This window comes from Priapulus caudatus, unplaced genomic scaffold (assembly GCF_000485595.1).
Source record: "Priapulus caudatus unplaced genomic scaffold, Priapulus_caudatus-5.0.1 Scaffold586, whole genome shotgun sequence".
In the NCBI taxonomy this organism is placed as follows: domain Eukaryota; kingdom Metazoa; phylum Priapulida; class Priapulimorpha; order Priapulimorphida; family Priapulidae; genus Priapulus; species Priapulus caudatus.
Genome location: NW_014577647.1, coordinates 60194 through 76370, shown reverse-complemented (window position 1 = coordinate 76370; position 16177 = coordinate 60194). Strand labels below are relative to the sequence as shown.

At 43.1% G+C, this 16177-nt stretch overlaps 1 protein-coding gene across 1 annotated transcript in view; it reads right to left on the bottom strand.

Annotated features, from left to right (window-relative positions):
• Nucleotides 1–231: 231 nt before the first annotated feature.
• The window catches only part of LOC106811882 (cadherin-like and PC-esterase domain-containing protein 1), a 31963-nt gene continuing 16017 nt past the window's right edge, over nucleotides 232–16177 (bottom strand). Inside the window, exons 15-24 of the mRNA XM_014815600.1 lie at nucleotides 12774–12874; nucleotides 12066–12255; nucleotides 11481–11661; nucleotides 11050–11173; nucleotides 10469–10605; nucleotides 9846–10066; nucleotides 9251–9352; nucleotides 8786–8873; nucleotides 8304–8450; nucleotides 232–704 (exon numbers count right to left, since the gene is read on the bottom strand). Of these exons, the coding sequence (XP_014671086.1) occupies nucleotides 576–704; nucleotides 8304–8450; nucleotides 8786–8873; nucleotides 9251–9352; nucleotides 9846–10066; nucleotides 10469–10605; nucleotides 11050–11173; nucleotides 11481–11661; nucleotides 12066–12255; nucleotides 12774–12874 (1420 nt within the window). The 3' untranslated portion in view covers nucleotides 232–575. The remainder of the gene's footprint in view (nucleotides 705–8303; nucleotides 8451–8785; nucleotides 8874–9250; nucleotides 9353–9845; nucleotides 10067–10468; nucleotides 10606–11049; nucleotides 11174–11480; nucleotides 11662–12065; nucleotides 12256–12773; nucleotides 12875–16177) is intronic.

Genomic DNA, 16177 nt, shown 5'->3' with positions numbered 1-16177 from the left:
TCAGCATAAAACACGCTTCCGCGCGCTATTCTATACTGACTATAATAACAACGATCAACTAATGCTGGGTTTACACTACAAACTTTGTGTTGGCGAATTGGCGAATTGGACCAACTTCCCAACTATGCAACCGACAATCGGCAGTGTAAACGCAAAAGTTGCGCGACCAACCGATCGATAGCAACTAATTGGGACAATAGGACGTGTTCTATTTTCGCCAACTCGGAGTTACCGAATTGCGAAATTGGTCCAACTCGCCAATTTGCCAACATAAAGTCGGTAGTGTAAACCCAGCTTAACCCTCCTCTAGCAAGTTACGTTGAGCCACCTCTCATACTGAGTATTACAATTCGTCTTCGATAACACGCGTCCTCGAAGACAATCCACAAACAGCAGACGCGTAAAACGATTACTAGATCTCCCCGCTGATCAGGCTGCGTGTAGTCGATATCTACACTCAAAGAGCATTGTGGGCGTGCAGAGAAAATCCTGCTACACGCCCCTCGAAGGGAGAAAAGAAGCGAGCCAAGCTGTTCTTGAGCAAGGATGGGGGGAGCGCGGAGAAACGCTCCCGGTCACCTGTCCATGCAGATGAGATTTGCTAGTATCTCGGAGTAGAGGGTGTTCACGGGCCCCTCGATGTGAAACGTGGAAGGTCGGTTCTCCCCGGGATAGCTAGTGTCTCCCGATCGTATCTCCTTCACCTGGAAATGATCGACGAAGCTGTTGTAGTCTTAATGTCAATAAACCCGTTTTTAGTATTTCTATTTACGCAAGATTAATTTTATGCATACGAATTACGCATAGCAAGAGGCTGATTTCTGTGATGTAGGAGCATGACGTCTTTGCTGCGTTCGGCTGCCATCCTCACTACGCACACCAGCTCACCGACGCCAGGGTGGAGGTACTGCGCCACAACCTCACGCATCACAAAGTCCGGGCCCTCGGCGAAATCGGACTCGACTACTCGAGCAGGTACACCGACTCCGCTGCTGCTGCTGCTGCTCCCATCCAGACGTGCGCCCCAGTGTCGTCGATCAACTGTTATCAGCAGCAGAGTACACAATCTATTATCCGAAATTGTGAAAACTGAAAGTTTTTTCGTGGAGGTCGTCTGCACACCAAAGCTCCCGTCTGGACGTGTGTCGCGGTGTCGTCGATCAGCTGTTATCAGCAGAATTATGTGGCAGTTATACATGCAGTTAACGTTTCACTGAAAGTTAATTAATCTATTACATATATGATAAATAGGAGGTTATCGTGGCATAGGAGGTTATCGTATATATTTCTTGTACACAGTGAAAAAAATACACGGGGGCTCGGGGCGATTTAGCCCCCGAAATGCCAAAAAGAGCCCCGGAAATGCCAAAAATAGCCCCCGTAAATTTGCATCTAGAGTTCAGTGCAAACCAAATTTTAGAGTGCTATTTTCATGCACGCGAGCTTGAAAAGAAGCCCCCGAAAAATAAATTATATTTTTTCCCCTGCTTGTACAGTATACGTACAGGATTGTATTGTGTGCGGTCACATTTAGAAAAAGTTTTTTTGGTTTTGTTAGTTCATATCATCAGGGGTTAACAATGACTTCATTCATTATCTATTAATTATTCGTTATTTATGTAATAACGACATAATTCGTTATCGACATTTGTCTTTTAAGCTTTATTAACCCCTGATGTCGTGTCATTGTCAAAGGTCCTTGTCTTCTGTTTTTTTGCTGCACACATTTCCGCGACGGCGGGCAATGGCGGCGTCTGATCCGTGACGGTGGGTTTTGCAGGAATAACGTTACCAAGTCGGTGCAGATGAAGGCGTTCAGGACGCAGATCAGCATTGCGTTGGAGATGAAGCTGCCGCTAGTGATACACTGCCGCGACGCGACCGACGACTGCCTGCGCATTCTCGTAGAGGTGAAGCATCGTAGAGAAATCTGCTTTAAATATACCTCCCCCCCCGTTGCCGGAGAGAGCGAAAATATCCAAAGATACATGGATAGTGGCAATAAAGGTAGTGGTAGTGGGAGCGGGAGCAGCAGCAGCAGCAGTAGAGTAGCAGCAGTGATAGAGTAGTAGGCTAGTAGTAGTAGTAGTAGTATTAGTAGTAATAGTAAGGCAGCAGCAGCAGCAGCAGCAGCAGTAGTAGTAATAGTAGGTCAGCATCAGCAGCAGTAGTAGCAGCAGCAGTAGCAGTAGTAGTAATAGTAAGGCAGCAGCAGCAGCAGCAGCAGTAGCAGTAGTAGTAATAGTAGTCTCACCCAGTGTAGTCAACGTAGGCTGCCGCCAAGCCCGCGACGGCGAGCGCCAACAATAACGTCTTCATGTTGTCTGCTGCTTGTGTGTTGCCGCACGAAAACGACCAACCTACTGCAAACATGGGCCTTATATACGACCAGAGGGGTGAAAAACTTATCACATCTTATCTTCGCGCCGCCTGAGAACTTCCGCAGCTGATGGGTTAGTATCTGTTACAGCTTCGAACGTCGCAGCGAAAGACTTGCTTGCTATCTTATCAAGAGCTCATAATACCTATCGTATTATTGGCTCTTCATCTTATATATTTCATATTTTATATATAAGTGGGTGAAAATTCCACTCTGTTGTCGCGAAGGAAACGCCCGCACGAGGAGGAGAACACGAAAGGAGCACGACGTCGTACTTACTATATTGGGGGGGAAATGAGGCAAAGTATGCGGGACGGGTGTTCGTGATAGGTCTTAATCATGACCTTGTGTGTCGTGATATGACGTGTATGACGTGAAGGCTATCGTCATTGATGTAACGTAGGATTAGGGGGTTAGTCCCGTATTTAGTGTTAGCGTTTGTGTTTTTTTATTTTTTTTATTGTGAGTTTGAGAGTTTGAGCTAGGGTACGAGCCATGTTTAGAGTCAGGGGTAACGAGGTGGGTTAGTTTAAGGTTAGTTTCTATTAAGGTCAGAGTTAGGGCTAATAGGGGTTGAATATGTAATTTTAGCATTAAAGTTATGGTTGAAGTTATGGTTACGGTTTAGGTTGTGTTTAGGGTTAGGGTTGAGGTGAGAAATTGGGTTGTAACTATTATTATCGTTAGACTTTGGTGTTGACGTTTGAGCTTTCCATTCGTGTTTAGGTTGTGGTTATTGTTTGGGTTTGCGTTTGTCTTTGGATGGGTTAGGTTAGGGTTCGAGTTAGGGTGTGGCTATTATCTGTGCTTGTATTAGGCTTAGTACCTTTCTGGGCCAATGCTAACTCCGATGCTAAAGCAGCTACGTCATAGCTTAATTAGTAGATATATTGGATAATCAGACTTTGAAACTGCATCCATAAATCTTTGCCTTCATCCTTGTCGTCCCTTTGATCCCTCGCTCATGTTTCTCCAAAAAATCCCCATGGAGAAAATTTCATTTGATAAAACTATCTTTTTTATCTTATTCTCTTCACACTCTCTAGCCACGGCCTCGAATTAAATAATTGACAGTCGAAAATTAACGGGAGTGATGAGAAGGAGATCTATGAAGAGAAATAACGCGTCGCTCATCGCAGAATAATCGTGTGCTACAGTCTTACATGTGCTACATGTGCTACCCTATCCTACATGTGCTACCCTATCCTACATGTGCTACCCTATCCTATACATGTGCTACATGTGCTACCCTATCCTACATGTGCTACCCTATCCTATACATGTGCTACATGTGCTACCCTATCCTACATGTGGGCTACCTATCCTATACATTGTCTGATCATGTGGCTACCCTAATCCTACCATGTGGCTACCCTATCCTATACAATGTGGCTACAGTGTGCTACCAAGTCATACATGTGCTTACATGTGCTACCCCTATCCTAAGCATGTGCTTACATTTCTACCCTATCCTACCATGTGCAACATGTGCTACATGTGCTAAACATGTCTACCTATCCTACATGTGCTACATGTGCTACCCTAGCTACATCCTGCTACCCTAGCCTACATGTGCTACATGTGGCTACCGCCCTAATCCTACATGTGCTACATGTGCTACGCGCTAATTGCCTACATGTGCTACCATGTGCTACCTAATCCTACAATGTGCTATCATGTGCTAGACAATCCTACATGTGCTCACATGTGGGCTTACGCATATGCCTACATGTGCTACATGTGCTACCATATCCTACATGTGCTACATGTGCTACATGTGCTAACCCTATCCTACATGTGCTACCCTATCCTACATGTGCTACATGTGTTACCCTATACTACATGTGCTACATATGCTACACAATTGGACCTACATAGTGGCTTAGCAATGTGCTTACCATATACCCTACATGTGCTACATGTGCTTACCCTATCCTACATGTGCTACATGTGCTACCCTATCCTACATGTGCTACATGTGCTACCCTATCCTACATGTGCTACATGTGCTACCCTATCCTACATGTGCTACATGTCTCCCTATCCTACATGTGCTACATGTGCTACCTATTCCTAGCATGTGCTACATGTGCTACCCTATCCTACATTGTGTACATGTGCTATCCCCTATCCTACAATGTGCTAATGTGCTACGCTAATCCTACATGTGGGCTACATAGTGGCTATCTCTATGCGCTACATGTGCTATCATGTGGCATATCTATCGCTACATGTTACTACATGTGCTACCCTATCCTACATAGTGGCTAACAGTGTCTACTTGCTATCCTACATGTGCTACATGTGCTACTCTATCCTACATGTGCTACATGTGCTACTCTATCCTACATGTGCTACATGTGTTACCCTATCCTACCATGTGGCTACATTGTGCTACCCCTAATTCCTAACATGTGCGTACATGTGCACCTAATCCTATCATGTGGCAGCATGTGCTACCCCTATGCCTATCATATGTGCTACCATATGCTACACAATCCTACATGTGGGGCTACATGTGCTACCCACTATCCCTACAGTCTACAATGTGGCTACCCTAATCCTACATGTGGCTACTGTGCTACCCTATGCCTACATGTGCTACATACAGCTAAGCACAATCCTACAATGTGCGTACATGTGCTACCCTGATCCTATATATGTCTACATATGCTTACACATCCTACATGTGCATACATGTGTATGTGCTGTCCTATACGAGCTGTAGCAACGTAATATAATTGTCGTCGGACTGTAACAGCGCGCTGACGTCCTGTGTCGCCGCTGACGTCCGGTGGGAAACCCGCAGGTGAGAAATGTTGGCTGCGTGACAGTCGATGCTGTGGGCCGTAAAGCAAGTGGAGAGGGTTCTAACCGCGCTTGTTTACGGCCCTTTCATTCGTTTGAACGTTATGTTCGCCGTTATCGATACGATATTGATATCTGTCGCGACAGCTAGTGTTAAGGCTACACGTAACCTGTAGCTGTGGCACTGTTGCAAATATATATAATATATATATATATATATATCTATATAATATATGTGTGTGTGTATATAATTATATGAATATATTATATATATGTATATATATATATATAGCTTCAAGATAGCTTGTATCTGTGGTAATCTTGATAATATAATATATATCCCTATTTCCCAGGTATGACAACTAGACGGAGTTTTTAGTAACAATAGCAGTACATCTTTTTATTTTTTACGCAGTACAAAACCTAGTTCAACATCGATAGATCACTTGGCGACAACTATATATAGACCGGCGTGTTGTACATCACACTGATGATAAGTGCTGTGTGACTTACATTACATTATTTTCTAACGCATACCAAAGATCAGATATTGCTGCGACTACATATATGAATGACCATCGCACGCGGTCATCGGTGTGTGCATAGTTATATACAAACACACGTGTGTCTGTATATATCTATGGTGTGTCTGTTGTGCAGCGATGGTGCATCTAGGGACATGCGCACTAGCTGTGCTGCTACATCGAATACGACCGCAACATCTTACGTATAATAATATAATATAATATATTATATATATATAATATATATATATATATATATATATATATATAATATATATAAAGTGCAGTAAAAAAAAAGCGCAGTCTGCTCTTCTCATGTGATTGAACAATGAGAGAATTGGGAAAAGATTAGAGAGAGGCGCGAGGTTAGAAGACAGACAGACAGACAGACAGACGGAATAGATAGATAGATAGATAAGATAGTATAAGATAGATAGATAAGATAGATAGATAGATAGATAGAATAGATAGATGAATAGATAGATAGATAGGTTACAATCGATAGATACGATATAAATGGATGGGATGGATGGAATAGATAGATAGGTGATGATGATGGATCGGATGGATATAATATATATAGTATATATATATATATATATATGAGATAAATAAATAGATAGATAGATAGATAAGATATATAAGATAAGATAGATAGATAGATAGATAGATAAGATTGTTAGAATTAAATAGTTTAGAAGATTTGATAGATAGATAGATGAGTGAGATAGTAGATAGATAGATACATAGTTTAGATTGAATGGATAGTTGTTAATGATAGATATGATAGACTAGATAGATTAGATCAATAGATAGATAAGATAGATAACGATTAAGATAGATAGAATAAGATAGAATTAGATAGATAGATAGAAGAGAGAGGAATTAGTTGGAAAAGGAGAGTAAGCGAGAAAAAGCAGTAGAAGAGAAGCGAAAGCGGGACAGGTAGACAGAAACTAACATAAGTAGACGGAATTTCACAAACTGCTGGCTATGATTATGGTTTGAGACGCCACGGGCAACACAGATACGGTAAAACGTATAACGTGACCTATCCACTCAACACGTAAGCACGACGCACCGAACGAACCAATCACTAGCTTGCCATATTATACATTAACATACAGTGAAATTTGTGCTTTCTGTTCAACCCAATGTTTAATAACTACTATCACAATAGGCTATAATTGGGCATATTTGCCCACTAGCAATAGCGCACTGGAAGCTGTCCGCAGTAACTTATACAATAATCTCATTGAGACTCGACGAACAGCCTTTCGACCCGAATTGCTTTTGCTCATTCACAAAGTGCACGCACGCAACGCAGCCAAACGCACACTCACACAGTTAACATATAGACAAAGCGCAGTGGGATCAATATATATTGCCTATGTATATCTAATAATCACAATACTCCCTCCAGATTAAATTTATTACTTTGTATACGTCAATAAATAACAACCAGATAGGAAAAAAACGCCGAGCAAATAATATAATTTAACATCAACGCCTGAGTAATCTCTCAGCATAAAAAACTACGCTTAACCGCGCGCTGTTTATACTGACTATAATAACGAACGATCAAACTAATGCATGGTTTAGCCACTACAAACTATTGTGGTTGGCGAATTGGCGAATTGGACAACTTCCCAACTATCAACGACAATTCGGCAGTGTAAACGCAAAAGGGAATTGAGCTAGCGACAGCACCGATCGATAGAGACTAATTGTGGGACAATAGACGTGTTCTATTTTCGCCAACTCGAGTTTACCGAATTGCGAAATTGGTCAACTCGTACCCAATTTGCCAACATAAAGTCCGGTAGTGTAACCCAGCTGTAACCCTCTCTAGCAAGTTACGCTTGAGACCACCTTCTCAACTGAGTATTACAATTCGTCTTCGATAACACGCGTCCTCGAAGACAATCCACAAACAGCAGACGCGTAAAACGATTACTACAGATCTCCCCCCGATCAGGCTATGTGTAGTTCGATATCTACACTCAAAGAGCATTGTGGGCGGCAGAGAAAATCCTGCTACACGCCCCTCGAAGGGAGAAAAGAAGCGAGCCAAGCTGTTCTTGGAGCAAGGATGGGGGAGCGCGGAGAAACGCTCCGGTCACCTGTCCATGCAGATGAGATTTGCTAGTATCTCGGAGTAGAGGGTGTTCACGGGCCCCTCGATGTGAAACGTGGAAGGTCGGTTCTCCCCGGGATAGCTAGTGTCTCCGATCGTATCTCCTTCACGCTGGAAATGATCGACGAAGCTGTTGTAGTCTTTAATGTCAATAAACCCGTTTTTAGTATTTCTATTTGCACAATATTAATTTTATGCATACGAATTACGCATAGCAAGAGGCTGAGAGAACGCTAGATAAATAGATAGATAGATAGACAGATAGAGAAAAGAGAGAGACAGAGAGAGAGAGAGAGAGAGAGAGAGAGAGAGAGAGAGAGAGAAACAGAGAGATAGAGAGAGAACATAAAGGAAGCCACAGAAGCAAACTTAGACAGATCACCATTACTCCCCCTACTACTACATGCAGCGATCAGGCGAGCGCTTACCCTCGCAGCGAACCATCAGCACTCACCTTGTGGAAGTGACAAGCGCACTTCCCTTCCTGGAAGTCCTTGAAGCGTGGCACGGTGATGCTGAACGTGTCCAGCGCCTGCATGCCGTGCTGCTGCGCAAACGACACCAGCTCCTGATTGCGAAGGCTCAGCTTTCGCTGCTCCTCCTGTAACCAATGCAACGCGCGTGTCACAGACCCAACACTACAGAGCAAGCTGCTTGTGAAATAGAGACCTGGGGCGGGGTATGCAGATACGCTGGACCATCCCACGAGTTAATTTGTCGAGCTGGATATGCGATGCCACGAAGCTACAAAGTTAGTGACGGACAGACGTAGGGTAGAATATTTTATGGACTACACACATGGACGCGTATATTTCAGTAAGATAACTCTAACTCTAAAATTTTCACCAAATATATTTCACCAATGTATAGTGCTAGGTTTTTGGACGTGAAACTATAAAGGTGGTATTGCTATAGCTGTGAATATCTTTTGCTCACCAATGACAGATGTCTAATACCATCGACAGGCTGGTGGAATCCGGCACCAAACGTCTTAATGATCACCCGAATTCCTTCTAATCCAAGTCTGCGAATTCAAGAACGAAACCAGAAATGTTAATTCAAACAGCACAGCTAGTAACTAATTGAAGAAATCTAAAAACAATTAATCTATATTTGTATGTGAAGAATACTGCATAGTTATTGAAGAAGCGCATTTCACGTGATGAAATAAAAATGCAGTATTGCCCACTGAAAATCAATGACCTTGACCTTAGGTTTTGGCAACATCATTTTTTCCTAGTCCACAAAACTCCATGTTTCCCTCCCAACCATGCACCAATCGTATGCTGCTACACGTAATCACGTGTCACTCCCATGATTCCACTCTGCCTGTTCTACTGCAGACACACTTTTATACACCTACTGACTATATTTATCGTGCAGATATGGACCAATACAGACCTTTTAAGGGCTGACAGAAGCAGGTTAAGGTGACTGGTGGCCAGCCATTGCACTCCTCCTACAACCAGCACTGTACTGGTGTCATTCACTAATGGCATAGACCTGACACACACAACAAAACCAAGATACAGAAATCATTGACGAATGTAATCACTTTTTTATGAGTGAAGCGTAAAAACAGTCAGCCTATAGTTTTGAACTCCACAGCTCTAGGTATCAGCAGTTTTAACCCCAGCAGCAGTTGGCAGGCTAATCAATCTTATATAATTAATAATACTATGAACATATCTATACAATCTACTGCCTACAATCCACATGTCTATCTACATATCTACAGTTCTACATCTACATATTCATATAGTATATAGCATCATAGTATATTATAGCTATATAGTATATATGAGGTGACCCTTGCCTGTCTACTATCCCAGTGCCACTGTCCTAGTTAAGGACAATGCGTGACCCATGTTTCGGCATGAAGATGTTACTATAGTCATTCCATCTCGAAATTTCTACCCGTAGGTAAAGTCTGTATGGTTGGATGGTGTTGAGATTATGCGATCAGTAGACTGAGAAGGGACAATTGGCAGCTTACTGCTTATATAGCTCCTCAAATGCTCTGTCGAACGCTGGCCGATCGGTTGATGCCAGCCAGAACTGGGGGTAGTATGCAAAGCTGAAGGTGGTGGTGCCACTGTTGAGGCCCTCGTAAACCTTGACGCTGTGCGTCTTGTCCCAGTCGGTGAGCGTGCCGTTCACTTGTTCCATGAGATAATGCATAATGCCGCGATTGGTCGAATCGCCAACGAACAACACCTGGAATGAGAACAAGTGTTTGGATTTTTAAGATATTCACCTAGAAGAATACTCTTGATGTACTCTTTGACGTTCCTACATACAGGGTTGTTGTAATAGAAGAACATATATCTGTGCTGACGTTTTCTTGGAAAACTTCATTTATGCGTGAGAAGCCATTATTTTCATTTTAATAATAGCTGGTCATAGAAAGCCAAGCGAAATGAGTAGTGAACACAGCTACCCGACCACATGTAGGTGGTAGGGGTACACATTATACGTATACGTGGTATAACAGGGCACAATGTAGTATATGGTACGTATACAGTATATACTACACAAATTACACAGTATAACATAGTATACATATGTTCATGGTAGTAGCTATTACCTAATGTGTCTACATTAAATAAGCAATAATACCTTCTTGCCAGCCATGCACTGTCTCAGACTTGTTCTTTGCATCATATCATGCCTGCAGGAGTCCGGCTGCCATCGCGCCACTTGCCAGTAGCACGACTTTCGCTCCTTGCATGACCCGCATGGAACCAGCCATTTACCTGACAACCAAAGATTATTAATTATATATGTCAGTTTAGACAAGTCTCTCACTAAATAGACGGTGCAATGTAAAACTCAACTGGAAATAAAGAGATGCAAAAAATAGAAGGCAGTACATGAAGAATACCAACATGGTATCAATTTCTTACCCCAAGTGATTGCACATGCAATGCAACTGCAATGTTACGAGTTGATTTATATACACTAGACCTACAAACGCGGGTCACAGCTCTTACGATCCCCGACTACAAATTACGAAAAAATGTCACCACAGGTTCTGTATAACGATTTAAAAACCGAAATCGAACCAGAATTAAAATAAAACAAAGAAATTAAAATGAAACCATAATGCTGGCTAATTTTATGAAAATAAATGAATAATATCATTAAAGTTACAGTACGTAACCAAGCAGAGGTGTGAGGAGTATATATAGTATGCCTACCAGGTGCATGCCCATCGGTGCATACAGGCAAGGAGGCTGCGTGTTGGAGTGCCTGCCCCCAGTCGTTTATATTCATCTTCTGCAAATCACATGGCTTTGAAGACCAGACATTCATATCACACTCCTGCAATAATGTAAATATTTTATTACACACATCTATACATTATATATATATATATATATATAAACTTATACATAGTACATAACAACAAGAGCACATATATACTTTCTTAACAATAGTTTACGTGCTCTTGATATCAAACAACTACACACATGCACGCACGCACGCACACACACACACGCACACATGTGCAAACAATATAATCATTAATAAAGTATAATATGCAATAACATATATATAAATAACAAAAATAAATATAACATAAAACATAAAACATAAAACAAATATAAATAACATAAAACCCACGTGCCTGCGTGAGGCTGCATATGCTATGCGGCTTGCTGGGCACGAACGGTGGCGCCCCCTCGTATATGCTGCGTCGGTAGACGTACAGCGTGTACGTGTTCACGATCCACGGCTCAGAGTGAGCGACGTCCACGACGTGGAAGCTGATGCGGTTGTCTTCAACGCCCAACGAATAGTTGCTCGGCCTTTCGCGCGAGAAAGAAACCAAAGTTGCCGTGAGACGCTTCTTTTCAGTTGCTTATGAATCGCACACGCGAGTGAAACACTGTGCTCAAGTGATGAAAAAAAGATGGGGGGGGAAATTCTCTCTAGACCCCCCTCAGTCAGAGACCACAAAGACATAATCTGCTGTTAAAAGACTGCAATATGACACAAATATGGCCCCAAAAAAACTGGAAAGCGGTACATCAGTCGATTCAATACCGATAATGAACATTATAAAATAACAGCAGGGGAGTTAATGTAATCAAATAAAGAGATGCCAAAAATAGAAGGCAGTACTTGAGGAACTCTTTATCCCAAGGGCACATGCAATGCAATTGCAATGTAACGAAAACATGACAAAAAAACCGGAAGAGCGAAAGCTCACCTGGAGAGACCGAACCGATCGTTCACCCTGGCTTCGCACGAGCAGCTCTGAGCGGTCGCCCACACCTTCAGCAGGATGACGTCATAGTCGACCGTCGCGTAGTACTCCGTCACGAGCCGGTCGAACGGTGGCGCCATCTCTATCTGCGGCTCCGTGTATAGACCCAGCAGGTAGGGTGTGGTCGCGGCGTCTGGGGTGAAGAGGAGTTTGCGTAAAAAGGCAACGTCACTACGATCTAGGAGCTACTACAAACTCACGAGCTACAAGCTATCAGGTGTGACCTGTGAGCTGTGAGCTATGAGCTATGCATAACGACCACGTAAGCGAAACGACAAAACTAGCATTCATCAGGTGGCTATATTCTATAGAGATAGTTTCACTCAAGTGTATAACTGCCAGTCATGTGAGGTCCGAGAGACTCAATGAGTTACAGTGATACTCCATTAGGAGTGTTTCCAACTTTAATGGCATTAATGGTAACATTAATAACACTATATATATATAGTATATATATCGTATCATATATGGTCATATATTAGTTTGTGGTTTAATGTCATTTAGTTAGGGTTAGGGTTTTAGGGTTAGGATTATCAATCATTAATCATTTAAAATCAATAATCATTAATTATATCAACGTTGGGAACACTCCTAATGGAGCGTTAGCCAGGAGTCAGACACATTGGTAAGGCTGATAGCAGTAGTATATACCGTAGCTGCACTGGATGTATTTGTTCTTCCTATCCTCCACGTTGGATTCGTAACGTTCCACACTTCCATCGTCTAGCACCGCGGGTTGACCTCCCTCGACACTACAATAGAAACGGGACAAAATCGAACATTCACATCGATATCCTTCAATGCAAGAGCTGCACCTTCACAAAAGAAACAGCACAAAATCTAATGTTCATGTCGTGCCTCCATAGCTTTCGCAAGAGCTGCCACCTCCTACCTACCCTCGCACTTGTTCACATGTTACATTAGCTCTCTCTTTTCCAACGCCCATCACATCACATCTCAGCTCCTGACTGCAAAACCCCATCCCATCCGTTACCTGTCCTCCCCTCCCACTTGTTCAACCGTTACATTAGCTCCCCCCTACTCCAACGCCCATCACATGGCACCCTCAACCGCCCGACTATGCGAAACCCCCACCTGTCCTTTCGCACCTGTTTGCCGCGATTATGAATTGTATGTTTACATCTACCCTGTTCACTTTTGCAAGAAGCTGCCACCGCCCCTTCCTTCCCCTTCTCCACTTGTTCGTTCATACATTACATTTACTCCCCGTACTCCAACGCTACTAACTATTCGCCATCCAGTTTTGCGACTGCGAAACCCCAGTTTACTCTCTCTAGTACGCCGACGCTCATCGCATCGAATTTCAGCTTCGCGATTATCGTTTACCTGACCGTCTCGTCCGTTACCTGTTTCCCTCCCACTCGCTCACACATTGCCTCCGTTGTTACATCATTACACACATAGCTACCTCCGTACTCTCCTGACCCGTCTGTCCGTTACCTTCTTCCCTCCCACTGCGCTCACACATTGCCTCCGTTGTTACATTCATTACACAACATAGCTACCTCTCGCTACTCTCCTGACCCGTCTGTCCGTTACCTATCTTCCCCTCCCACTCGCTCACACATTGCCTCCGTTGTTACATCATTACACACATAGCTACCCTCGCTACTCTCCTGACCCGTCTGTCCGTTACCTATCTTCCCCTCCCACTCGCTCACACATTGCCTCCGTTGTTACATCATTACACACATAGCTACCTCCTACTCTCCTGACCCGTCAGTCCGTTACCTGTCCTCCCCGATTCTACGGACAACTACCCACCGGACTAACTACCCCCTGGAACAACTGCCCACCGGACAAACTTACCCACCGCGACAAACACCCACCGTTAGGAATTACCCACCAGGTGAATTATCCACCCGGACAATTATCACCCGGACAATTACCCACCAGTGACAATTACCCACCCGGACAATTAACCACCCGGGACAATTACCACCAGGACAATTACCCACCAGGACAATTACCCCGCGAACAATTTACCACCAAGACCAATTACCCCCCAGGACAATTACCCACCAGGACAATTACCCACCTAACTCCAATAAGGAAAAAATTCCCCCTTCCGTAAATTTTTGTCGCTGCAATACATAATGTATGTCTTGGAAGAAGAGAAAATGCCTACCCTATGTTGTTCAGAGAACAGCGGCGTCGATAATTGGGAGGGGGGGGAGTCGCCCCCTTACCCCTCCATAATGACGGAAATTGTGAATCCCAAATAATCTTGCTCTTGGCCATGTACGTTATGTTATGTAACTGTTTGTGCGTGTGTGCGGATAGTGGCTGGCTGTGTGCGGTGCGCTGCGTGTCTTGTGCTGCGTGGGCTGTGTGTAGGCCTACCGTGAGTGAATATACTGATTTACAAGAATATATTACAAGTGTTAATACTTGTGTGAAGTGGGGGGGGGAGGGGCAATCTTTTTTATTTTGATGCAAATGGCTGCATTTGACGCATTAATTCTAAGGTCATCTATCTGCATTTTTTCCTAGCTTATATTTTAGTAAGATTGATGATATTTATCAGCAATTTGAGCACATGGCAAAATACATCACTACTTTACTGCAAAAAATATACGTACTTAATTGTCATTTTCACAGCGCGTGATATATAAAAATTTTTTAAAGGTCATGTAATCTGCCACTGTGGAAGTACTGTATATTACATATGAAAATCCCTTCTCTCTTCACATGAATAATTATAACAATAATTTAGACAGTGCTGCCAAATGAAACAATTGGTCATTCTGAATGCTTGTGTAATGAATAGAATTGTGAATTAAAGTTTCAAAAATCATAACTGAATTCGTCTAATATGAGGTTTTAAATCATTGTTTTCAACATGCATCTCTGAATGTATACAAGATTTTTAGTTTTTATGTGATACAGGTAATGATAATGTACATTATGAAAACACTTATATCCAAAAAGTAGGTTCAACTGGCAAACAGTACATGTCTTCCTCAAGCATTTTTACATGTATTGCCAGTTATCCACACAGTTGTATATGCACATAAATGAACATGTCAGTAAATCACAATGCCACAAAATAAAACTGGACTCAAAGCCAGCCTCAAAGCGGCCAGTGCTCAAACTGATTGGCAGTAGCACTGTCATGACACTGACGAATTACTTCACTTGCAATACTTATATGATTAAATTATTCAAGTACTTAATCATATCAACCCATAATACTACCGTCGTAGCACGGGTAACGCGGGATACGGCGCTTGATGCTGTCGCGGTTTACTACCGTCGTAGCAGAGTAGCGCGGGTAACGCGGGATACGGCGCTTGATGCTGTCGCGGTTTACTACCGTCGTAGCAGAGTAGCACGGGTAACGCGGGATACGGCGCTTGATGCTGTCGCGGTTTACTACCGTCGTAGCACGGGTAACGCGGGATACGGCGCTTGATGCTGTCACGGTTTACTACCGTCGTAGCAGAGTAGCACGGGTAACGCGGGATACGGCGCTTGATGCTGTCACGGTTTGCTACCGTCGTAGCAGAGTAGCACGGGTAACGCGGGATACGGCGCTTCATGCTGTCGCGGTTTGCTCCGCGACAGCATCGAAGCGCCGTATCCCGCGTTACCCGTGCTACTCTGCTACGACGGTCGCCGTATCCCGCGTTACCCGTGCTACTCTGCTACGACGGTAGTAAACCGTGACAGCATCAAGTTTACTACCGTCGTAGCACGGGTAACGCGGGATACGGCGCTTGATGCTGTCGCGGTTTACTACCGTCGTAGCACGCCATTGCGTGAGACTTTTTGTATTGTTTCAGAACACTGACCTTGATAAAATGTCTTATTTCAGCACGTTTTGAGAAAAAAACATTACTTAAAACATTAGTTAAAAAAGTAAATAAAAACAACTAGCGGTTTTTTTTTATAATAAGATGTATTTCGTACTCAAGTTTATTCGAGTTAATACACATAAGTTTATTGCGTTATGGAGCTCATAATTATTACGAGATTTCCAATCATAGCCTTTAGAAGAAAAGGTTCAATAACCTGATTAAGTAAAGAGTGTG